This window comes from Cajanus cajan, chromosome 3, assembly GCF_000230855.2.
Source record: "Cajanus cajan strain Asha chromosome 3, NIPB_CcT2T_4, whole genome shotgun sequence".
NCBI lineage: Eukaryota > Viridiplantae > Streptophyta > Magnoliopsida > Fabales > Fabaceae > Cajanus > Cajanus cajan.
In genome coordinates, this window is record NC_138519.1 from 4996780 (window position 1) to 5009256 (window position 12477).

The window sequence follows — 12477 nt, forward strand, 5'->3', positions numbered from 1 at the left end:
AATTTGAGCACATAGTTCATTGCATTTTTTGTTATTATTACTATTATCTTTGATCGACTGTGTCCATAGACATCAGAAATTGCTAATGTAATAATTGCTATTGGCACTAAAGGATGGAACTGAATATCAATTGATTAAGAAATTTATGGGGGAAAATTTACAAGTTTCATTGAATGTCTCTGATCTAGGATTTGCTTTCTCCCATCCAAATATAATGTTTCTATAGTTATTGGAAACGAAAAGTAAAAATCATACCCTAGTTTTGTGAATTATGCAATGGATCGAGAAAAAAGTAAATTGGTTAAATAATGAAACAATAACCCATGAAGAAGACAAAAACAGTAATAGTTAAGAGATAAATAAATAACAAATTCAGATATAATTGCTGAAATAGAACACAATCAAATCATGATTTCATGCGGGGAATGATTTCATAATTAATACCAAACTCACGGTTCTCTAAATTACAGTTTTACTAAACAATATATTCCTTATAGTAAGCTAGCCAGATAGACAATGAGGGAGTGATGATGTGTAGCAAATGGTTTTTGTATGTATACAAGAAAGGAAATAGAGCATTTTTTTTTTATTCACTATACACAGGGCTCAATGTTTCTTCAACTACAATGCATTTCAAAATTGTTTGTAATTTACATTCATCCTATCCTAATGGCTAGCAATGTAAATGTAAAAAAAAGAAAAAAAAAATCAAATGGTTAGATTCTCTTGAATGGCAATAAATGATCCTACTATCTTTCCTCCTACATCTGGGAACTCTTCATGGCCAGGAAGAGATCTTACCTTACCCTTTCGATCAACTTCTACTGGGTACTTGAGCAGATGCCCTCTCATCTCTGTTACATCATTTGCGGCAAACTGTTTCCAGTTCAGTTCCCCCATTGTTCTAACCCTTTTAACACATTCCAGGCTCTCTGGTTGTAAGAAGCAGTCTTCTATAGTACCTGTATGTTCGGCCCAAAGTGACATCCTATATCCATGGATCTGCATAGTATATTTTCACAAAGAATTACAGTCAGGTCAGGAAATGTATTAATCTTACAAAAATGTAAAAACATATATATTAGTAAACCAGAAGGTAATTCAGAACTTATATCGACAAATGAACATTGAGTAAACACCCACTTTGGTCCTTGAATTTGGAAGGCACAGATATATTAGTTCTCCCTAAAGCTAAGAAATTGTAAATCAGTCCTTAGAATGTCACAAATCCTCAAATTTAACTGCTTACTTTTATTTTAGTCCCCGAATATATCAATATTAACACTATAGTCACATTTTTTTTTTTATTTATAGTTTTGGACTAATGTAATTGTCAATTTATTCTTTCAAACATTATTTTACAATTTTTTAATTTCAGAAACTAATGGAACATCTTCCAAATTTAAGGACCAAAATGAGTGTTTACTCAATGAACATTTGTATTACAGGGAATTAGGAAACCAAAATAAATCCAAAGATGTTGGTTTTGTGGCCTGATGGTCATAACGGCCTGGTTGGCTGGTTGCTTGGATATGACTCCCTTAAAGTGAAACATGCATTTTAGAAGCTAGAGTGGAATTATAACTGTTGATTGAAAAATCGAAGGAGTGGATTTTAAGTTTTAACAGCTCGTCAGCTTAATACTTTGTCATATATGTGCATGTAATTTATCGCAACTTGAACTATTAATTTTTCAATCAACGGCTCTTCTTATGTAAATATGTGAGAAGCCATCCACTTTAGAAAATCTTACCTGTCCACGTGGAAAAGACCGTCTTCTTGCCCAGGTATGATTAGGTTGGTAGGCTCCCATCGCAATCTCAGTGTCCCTTGTTCCTTCCATAGAGCGCTGGTTGATGTTTGCAGACCCCAATATGACATATTCATCATCAACTATCATGCCTTTTGAATGAACATAAATCATGAAACGTCGATTGTTTCTACTAATTGCCTGGACAAAGAGCACCAGCACACAAGTTCACAATTGCATTCAATAAAGGGAGATTGCATGCAGCTAAACAGACTATTAAGATGCTTATAATGATTATCAACACATTTGTCTTACCTATAAGACATGAATTTCACAAATTAAGAAAAAAAAAACTTAAGAATCTTAGACAGTTATAACAGCTTTTCACAGTTTACATTACAAAATAACAGTTTATAATGAGCTATCTTGAAGCAACTTTTTATTCATTACTACTAGATATCTATAACTTCATAAGAATTCACTGTTTCGTGGCACTGCAGAAGCAGAAAAATGTAACTGAGAAGGGAAAAGGGCAGAGCAAAGAACTCATACTTGTGGACTATTTGCTGGCGGAGGATTTCCAGACACTGTGATATTCTCATACATATCTATGGCCTCCCGATTGCCAAGACAGAAAAAGTTCAAATAGTCTTGTGGAGAGAATGCTGCTTCAAGCCCAACTTCAACCAAAGCCTTGTAAATTGTCTCGTACATCATTTGCATTGTTTTATGCTGAAATTTTGTAAGAAAAAGGATTCAGATAAAGAAATGCAAGAATCAAGTACTCTAAGGTGCTATAACTTTCATTTTGCCATCAAGCAGCCAGGATTCCTAAATAAAAGAGCCAAGACACTTGTTTTTGGCAGGGAATTTTGACTGCTGATTTCTGGAATAATTTGATTCTACTTTTTCTCTCCCCCATAGAACCTCACATTAGTTTGGAATGATGAAATAATAATGATAATAATAAAAGAAGCTTTTATTGTTCTTTAAAAAGTTATTGATGACCACAATAATATTTTCTGACGTCAAATTTACATTTTCATTTGACATATTTCACCAGCAGAAAAAAATGTCCTCTCTTCAAAGGGGAGTAAGAATGTTCCAACCATTATATTTTAGTTGGATAAGATTACAATGCAATTTAAATCGAATCAATGGTGGAAACACCCTTGTTTACTTTAGAGATAAGTTCACTTTGAAGGAGCCTTGTCCTTCAACAACATATCAATGATTTGGAAGTAAAGTGTGCAGGACAATACTCCAGCAGCCAAGTTTGTTAAACTAAGAAAATCACTCATGCAACAATTATATACATATACAGCCTTAGTTGTTGTAATGTTGTCAAAACATGCGTGTAGAGAAAACACCATGACCTCTAACAAACGAGTGAAGGAAAATAACAACAGTAACTTGGACACTGAGATCTTCCGAGTCATTCTCTGGGTTGCTTCTGAAACATTTATGGAAAAATTGGCTATAAAGGTCAAGGAATAAAAATTTCTGAGTCTCTCAGCCCTCTATTTTCCTCCTATTTTTGCTTCTGAAATGTAATTTGCACTACACCCTACAATCTTTTCGGGGAAAGCAGTCAATAGGCAGTAGCCAACATCAAACTTAGTCTAATTTTGGGACATGGATTGTTGACAGAGGGCAAGTTGATAAAAATGTACCACATGAAACATGGCTCAATAAAAAGGGGCAGAAGAAGACTGAATACTTTAGGAGAAGCCATAAAAGAACTTTATACTAAATGATGTTATTGAAAGTTTGGTTTTTTATAATGCAGCTGTTGGCTCAATCCATGCATTATTGGGAAAAACAATAAGGCTTAGTTGTTGGAAAAAACAGACACCTGCTCCACAGCAGAAAGGATAAGAGAATTGAATGGGAAAATGGTCTAACATGATTAGAATAGAGCTTATATGCAACCTGATGCCAGAGTGAACCAATCCATATGTCAACCAATTGAAAACCTTAAAGACATGATTTCAAATATTTCATAAAAGGAAAGCCAAAATAAAATGCAATTGAAAAGAACTAAAGAAAATCCTTCATAGGCCTTGTCATTTGAATGAACCTATAAAAAAATGAAACTCAATTTCTTCTTTTGAAAGCATTATTACATCTTTGACTAAAACAAATCAGAGCAGTGACAAAGGCACTATTCTTTTAGTGTATGTATATTCTGGGGCCAGAGGTCACATAACTGCAACCCACCGAAAAGATGTTCCAGCTTCACAAAGTTTTAATCCTTTTTTATGGGTCAATCGGGCATTCAAAATCTCATGAAAGTTCAATCAAATCCTTGCCAGACAAAATGGTTGGCCTTTATCTTGTGAGTTGAAGCATACCTGCCAAAATAGAATTCTTTGGGTAGCAGCACCTGTTGGAACACCCTCTGGCCACATTGGAATGACAATGTACACTGCAAATCTCTCATTTGCCCTTATCTTTGCAGCAATCTTCAGCGCAATTTCCATTGGAATTAAATTATTAGCACCTGCAAAACACGTAAGTTTTAACATTGAAAGGAGATATTTTAAATAAATCTAATTAACCTCATTAATTAATTGAAAGGAAATGATATTTTTTCTTTTATATAATATTAGTCCACTCAGTTTAATATGAAAAATATGAATTTTACATTATGAATTTTACATAATGAATTTTGGCTTTGGATACTTTATCCATACAAGAGCTGATATACCACAATAATTTATGTTCTACAAAATCTTCAGCGCAGTAACAGAAGGAATTCTTGAAGGAAAAAGCAATAGTTGTTCAGAAAGAGGAGTTCCATACCAAGGTCTTTATGTTGACTCCAATTATATGAAGACCCGATGAAATATTGATTCTCTATATAAATGTAATGTTGTGCAGCACGAATGGCCTTTACATATGCTGTATGTATGCTCATGTCAATCAGCACATTCTTCCCACATACTAGATTCTGAAAAAACACAGTAATATATTTAAGTATCCCATCATCACACACAAGGCGGCTCAAATCTGATGAATTGAAATCTAGCATGAGAAACAAAACAAGAAACAATAAAATCTTTCACTCACCATGCTTGATGCATCTTTTGGCTCTTTTGGAAATCCCTTGACAGAATTTGAATCTATTGAACGGAATATCTGTATTCCAAAGCATGTATGATCAACAGTTTCCTTTGACCAGTGTAAACGAAATAATAATCTGCTTCTTGAAATTCAAAATATCTATTCAGTAGTAATTGACTAAATACCTGAACATGCCATGATTCAGGATTATCATCAACAACACTAGCAGCATTAGATGCACTGATAATATCTCGGATTCTGTCTAGCTTAAGCAATGCATCATCGTATGAACTCTTCAACTTTTTAATACCTTTAGGTTTTGCAGCTCTTAACCAGCGCTCCTCAAAGTTGGTCAAAACATCGTAAGCTGCTGGACCATCAATTTTAGAATGCAAGTCATGCCATGGCTCCCGTGGACAACCACCAGTATTGCCCTGTCATTGTATAATTCACACCATCAGAATAAATTGGTCTTCTTGCTTCAGCCTTTGTTTTAAAATTCAAACTTATTGGTTCCTAGCTACATCCATTATATTTTAATTTTTATTATTTTAAGGCTAAAAAATGTTTCTGTCATGAATTTTCAGGAAAAATTTAGATGTGCAAGAAATATGGAATAGATTTACAGAGTCAAAGACCAGCTAGATAGCGACAACATCTTATATAATAGATTATATATATCACTGGCAATGCTAGTTTTATGGTTCAAAGTGTGTTGAACTGATCAACATACATGATAATAGCCAAATATGTATAATTTTCTGAGTAATATTAGGCAATTATCATACATGTCTTATGCTTTTAAATAGTGTTTTTCCCAAAAATTAGCAATAAAAATTATATTAGTTTGTAACACTCGTTAGATTTGACGTTTTAGCGACTCCACTCCATAGCAATTTACACGATGACATTTCACATATCTTCTCGTTGGTTTGAACCCTTCACCGGTCATAATCCTCCATGGATAGCTTTTTCTGACATGTCAACTACCTTTAGGATCAATGACCATCCCTATAAACTAACACAAGACTTTTCAGTGTGCTTTGTCCGCACTCGCACACTTTCTGAGAAACTTTCAAGAATATTACCCATTCCTAAATGGCACTTATAATGCTTATTGCTAGGAATAGAGTAAGAATTATTAGTCAATGTTTAAAACCCCCGATCTTAATGCAAATCACTTAATTAACTTTACCAAATAATTGAGATTTTAATTAAGAAATTTAGAATTTTTCACCTAAGGGACAAGGGTTAAAAATACCTTTATTGGTTGTTGGATTAACAATATAATTACTGAAATTGAATGATTGGAAGGATAGATGTGAGGAAGGTTAGTGAAATCAATATATGATATTCTTTATTATTGATTCACAACAATATTTTAATTAAATTTCATAATATAAACCCAAAAAATACATTCTTTAGTTTATGCATTCAAACAAATTCTTATATGTTTCCTAATTAGCATTAAATTAAATTAATTATTCGTAGTGCAAGTCTACATGGATTCAATACTTGGACTATTGTCCATTTTACTGTTTGCAACAATTGGAATGCTTGCCAAAAGTCTAACAATACACTTCAAAATAATCTCTTTAATCTTCCTTACACAAGGAAATGGAAATATTTCTTTGTCGTAATTTGGTTTCTTGTAGAAATACTAAAAATTTGAGTTATATACCTTTGTAGCTTTATTCTATTCACACTTACTTTTGCTCCTTCTTCCTTGCTTATTAAATGATTGATGGAAAAATTTAGTGATCATGCAACCAAACAAAAATACATTACCGTGAAAGTAGGGTTGTGATAGTCATCCTTATGCAATGTCTGCAGTGTCCTAAAGAGAGGATGGTGGGGAGTATCATATCGCCCATCACACAAATCAAGTCCACCAACAAACGCTACAATTTTTCTTTTGTTATTTCCAGCATCAGCATCCACAATTACAGTTTTCTGATGATGTGTATAAATTGTTCCAACTTCCTGATAAATAGAGGAAGAAATTTAATGTGGAACTCTAGAACTGAAATTGTAAAATATGCAAATACATATATATCCAATGAAAACATGTAGATATAGAAACAGGTACTAAAACTGAACCTTGTCATAAATTCTGGCATTCATCATATGAAGTTAAAAAAACTACCAAATGGGATCACCCTATCAGTAGTAGTAATATGTGCATCATAAAGTATACCGAATGGGGAACAGGAAAACATCTTTAAAATCTTCTTACAATGCAGTGAATAAAAATATTTCAATAAGTAGAATCATTGTCGAACCAAACCTTTTGTTTGGCCCAGCTATGTCGTTTTCCAGCAATGCGAGGACAAAGCAGCACTTGCACAGAAGAGTGCTTAAAAAAACGTCTAGTTTCCTCATCATGAGTTGCCATTACACCATCCTGAATGTAAAACAGAAGAGTTTTGCATAATTAAAATAAAAGAGAAAATCATAACCATAAAACTAAGATTTCAAAAAGAAAAACTCATTCAAGAGTCTAAATATTAAAATAAAGTAAACTTCATATAGAGCATGCTAGAAATATTATTAACACAGGACAAAGGAATGACTTTACTGTTTCACATGCCATATCAGAATAATCATTTAGACAAGAGCAATAGCAAGTTAATTATTATTGGTATGACTTTATGACAGATTATAAACAGAGAATTCTGGATGGAAAAAACAAAATCACAAGCCAATATATAAGAATTCCCAAATCCAACTGTAAAGAAAGTTTGATTTAAAGATAACTGAATTATTTACGGCCATTGTCAGCACATTGGAAAGACAAAAACAGAGTTTTTATTATGAGGTTCCGAACTCTGAGTTGAGCAGAGTATGAAGAAAGTTATTTCATCTCTGTGGTCTGTATTATTTCATACGAGAAGGATACATATAGAAAGAAGAGACAAAGAAGGAAGTGATAAATGGGATATTCCCAAAATTAACTAGGAATCACAAAATTACAAAAAATGAAATAAAAATAGAATAGCTGCTTTACTCCTTCCAAATAATAAGATGTAGTGATTCTCCTAAAATTTAGAGATTGATTTTCGACAAGAACTTATGACCTCACTTGGCCTTATTTAAATATACAATCAACTCTTGAACAATTTTTACCTTCTTAAGTTTCTATTCACAATAGCCAACATCTATCTTTTTTCTTGTCCACAATGAACAAAGTTCCAAAAGAAATAGAATGACATAATCAGGATAACAGCATGCAGCAAATGTGTCCACATGCAGACAAATGCAAACCAAGTCCTATAATGTGTTTGGATATATCCGTTGGTAGAGCTCAAATGGACATTCAAGTTAATCGATCGTGACAGTTACTTTCATGTTCAACTGACTTGGAATTAATGCAAACAATAAATCAAACACACCTAGTCCTCCTTAAAACAGAAATGCAGTAATAGGTAACATAAAAATATTACATTACTAACCATTTTGTAACCGAGAATGCTTCTTGATGTAGGGTCATCCCAAACAAGGAGAAGCACTCTTACTCCTTCCTGTGACTTAGACCTCAGAAGATCACCTAGGGTGTAATTTGATGCTTGGCCAGCATCCCTTACCAACCTAACTTTGTGCCACACTGACCACCCCGTAATGTAAACCAATCGCTGTGCTTGTTCTATGGCATGAAAGATGTCCAGCCAACACTTTCCATGAGCATAATACATGCCATGGTCAAGCACAACATTAGGGAGGCAACCATCTGGAACATGAGCGTCTTGATATAGAGTAACGGTTCCACCTTTCCTCAATGGAAAATATGTGCCAGGAACACCAATGTAGTCAGGGCCAGCTCCAACTCCTTGATGATAAATGATAAGTTTTTCCATAGGAATGTACTGAATGGATACACTCAAGACGGCACCTGGCTTACAAGGCTTCCCATTGCTATTCAGGATAGGGTAGTTCCCTTGTACCTTTTCCCCTGAGTATATTTGCTCCACAGGAATTGCCACAATGCCAATGAGCTGTGAACCCACCACATCGCTGTCCTTTACAACAAAGTGAACTTCAGCAGCATGATGTGCAACAGGAACATAGAAATGTTGCTCCCAAACCGGATTCTCACTATTGCTAATCACAAAAGTCCTCCCGATCACAGCATTTGACACAGTAATTGACACATAAGGATCACTAGTAATCTTCCGGCTCACAGTTCCTTCAATCTTGTTGCTCACATTAACAGGCAATTTACCAAACATATCCCCCAAAGTTTTGTGGAACATGTCCATGTTTGGAAGGTGTTTGGCTCCATAAACCCAAATATCTAAACTCCCATGCAGGAGCAAAACCCTCAGAGACCCTTTGCTCTGAGCTGGCACAATCTGCCAGCTATGACTACGCACCGAGTCATCAGAATGAGCGGAAAGATTAGAAGAATCCACCTGATCCAAACCCGAGGAGGGATAGCTAGAATAACCATGAAACTCATCTCTCTTATCTATTGAAATTGAATGTGCCAATGGAGGTGCACTTGGAAGGTTATTATCAGAAATTCTAACATTGCTCATGAGATCATCCAAAGGAGGGTAAGCAGATGAGTGAGGAGGGTTATAATCATCACTAGTGTGAGACACTCCACCTCCTGTGACACTCCATTCTTGAGGGAACTGATGAGGGTAAGGATAAGTATAAGGTGGCTGAGGCTGAGGCTGAGGTTGAGGCTGAGGTTGAGGCTGAGGAAAGTCAAAGTAACCATGTGATGTGGTGGTTGGAGGAGGTGGTGGGGGGTATGCATAGTCTATGTGGCTAGAATAAGGGATTGAGGAGTGTGGTGGAGGTGGTGGAGGGTAGGAGTAGTCGTTGGAATATGGAGGATTTGGTGGATATTGATATGGTGAAGGTGCATATGGATCATGAGGAGGGTATGAAGGGGTGTTGCCAGGATACATGTAAGGGTTTGGATGCCCATATCCATATGGATTCTGTGAAGACCCATAATTGTCCATTAATCACAAACCCACAGAATTGAATAATCAGTTGAACTTCAAGATTTGATTTTTCATGCAGAAGGGTGAAACCCCAGATGGAATTAACACAAAGGGGGTTGATTGCACACGGCACAATGAAAACAGAGGCTGAATTGAAACTGATCGCATGCAAAATTGATGAAAAAAATGGAAATTGAAGGTAATACCGATGGAGGGTGCAGCAGAGAAGGAAGGAAGTTGGGTGAAAGAGAAGATTTGAGAGGAAAAGGTTTATGATTTGGAAGGTTCAACGAATAAGGTGAAGAAGATGCATTGCTTTTGCAGTGCAGGGTATGGAAATGGATCTCTCTCGCTTTTCCTGTTTTACACACAGCAGGTCAGCTTGGTCCCACTGACATCAACTCGTTCCAAGTTAATGAACGCGTCTTTTTGTAACTGTTAAATCAAACAAGAATAACACAACACATTTGCTACCTTGAAAGTTGAAACTATAAAAATAATCCATATATACAACACATTTCCATCTGAACCACCGGGATCCAATTCCACAGTATATCACAATCATCCAATTTTTCTTCTTATCTTTCAAATCTTGTTTATTAATAAAAAAATATATATGTGTGATTAATGTCCATTTTGTTGGTCTAAGACTGTGTCGAATTGTAATATAGATGTAAAATATAATTTTAGCAGAAATGAGTTATTAATAAAATTCATAAAAATTTTATATTAATAATATAATTGTTTTAAAATAAGATATAATTTTAGTATTGAAAGACGTTAATATGAAGGGAGGTGCTACGGTACGTCGGTACCCTCAAAGATTGAGAGATTTTATAAAAATTAAAAAAAATTAATTTAATTATAAAATGAATAATCCAAATTATATTTATAAAATGAAAAGTAATATAAAATTATAGAGATTAAAATTATAATATTTCAATAATGTTATAAAACATTAAAAAAAGAATTAATAAATAATAAAAATAAAAAATTATTAAAATTACAATATAGAAATTCAAAAATTTAAGACAAAAGACAAAAATATATTTAAAAAATTATTAAAATTAAAATTTAAAAATTTAAAATTTTTAAGTGAAAAGACAAAAAATATACTTAAAAAATTATTAAAATTAAACTATTTAAATATATAATAGTATTATTACAAATAAAATTAGAATATATAAAATAAAAATAAAATGACTAAATAATTTAAAAATTTAAAGAATAAAATATCATAAATATTATTTAAATAAATTATTAAAAATATAAAATATAAAATAAAATTATAATTACAAATGTACCGGTACCTTACCAAATAATATAAGTACCGTAGAATTTTTCTAATATGAATGGTTCAGTATTCTTTAACTAAAAATGAAAGCTTATTTTTTTAATTCAAATATGAAATCGCGATAAAATATTATTTTATTTAATGTTTTATAAACCCGATATTAAATCTTATAAATAATTTATATTATTATATATTAAAATTAAACTTTAAAAAAAATATTCAATAAAGCTCTCATTATTTTTAAAATTTTTACTATTCATTTAATCTAATTTTATATGTTAATTAAAAAATGTTCATTAAATGATAAATTAGTAAATAAAAAATGTTTTAAGAAAAGATTTAATAAAAACAATTATAAATAAGTTAATAAATCAAGCTAACTTTCATGCTCATAATAAAGTTAGGATCTCAAAAAGAAAGTTAGGAGGATTAAAATGTGACCCACGCAGCCGGTTACCCTATGACAGATTTTCACGCCACACGGTTGGTAAGAGAAAGATTAAAGAAAAAGAAAAAAGAAAGACAAATGATTACTATATATAAAAATAAAAAAAGTATTTGAATTTGATTGGCTTTTCGTACAAACATGGAAATGGGAATCGGGAATGTTTGAACTTTGAAGCATTTGTTAATTGTTGAGAGGTAAAAGTCAAAGCTTAAACACAATTTTCTAATTCTCTTGAGTCTTACCAACGGAAAATAACGCCCTACTGCACCAAACATACTTTATTTCTGCAACTGCTTAATGGCCTTAAACTATTATCATGTAATTCAAATGGATTCTTCCAACACTTTGTTCATTCAATGAGATTGCACGTAACTATCGGATTAAATAGTATATCTTATTTACTATTTCTCTCATAAAGAAGATGAAGTGTCACATGTGAGATTGGCTTTATACTTTTCTTTTTCTTTTTTTCATTTTCATTATTAATTTATTTATGAAAATTATTTAATTTCAATTACTTTAAAATTAAATAAAAAAAGATTAAAAAAAAAATTTTGAGGTAAAATTAAGTGTACAATTTTGATTCTCAATGCCATATGAGCTTTGTGTCATTTTCTCTATATTATGTTGAGTCACGTCAATGGTTTTCGATAGAAATTGATAGGAAACTAACGTTCGACAAACATTATTCGACGAGAAAACATACGACACTAAATTTGTGATAAATAGTTTTGAAGGATTAGAATTGCACGATCTGAAAATTGTACAGATCAAAAATAAATTTTGAATCTAAAGAATAAAACTTAAATATAATTCCTTAAATGTTTTGGTGTTGTTGTTCAATTATAATAAAAAATTTATTTTAATAATTTACTACAAATTTTTATTAATTATTATTTATATTATTGAAATAAAACTTTGATTCTAATTAAAAATAACACCAAAAAAATCTAATGAACTGCAT

At 32.5% G+C, this 12477-nt stretch overlaps 1 protein-coding gene across 1 annotated transcript; it reads right to left on the reverse strand.

The window, feature by feature from the left end:
- Positions 1-533: 533 nt before the first annotated feature.
- Positions 534-10214, reverse strand: LOC109803936 (phospholipase D gamma 1). Its single transcript, XM_020365621.3, has 10 exons — positions 8269-10214; positions 7104-7220; positions 6605-6799; positions 5002-5250; positions 4823-4891; positions 4556-4703; positions 4105-4253; positions 2303-2482; positions 1754-1951; positions 534-1002 (listed from the first exon to the last, which is right to left on the reverse strand). Exons 1-10 carry the CDS (start codon positions 9787-9789, stop codon positions 709-711), a joined length of 3120 nt encoding a protein of 1039 aa, XP_020221210.1. The 5' UTR covers positions 9790-10214; the 3' UTR covers positions 534-708.
- Positions 10215-12477: the final 2263 nt, after the last annotated feature.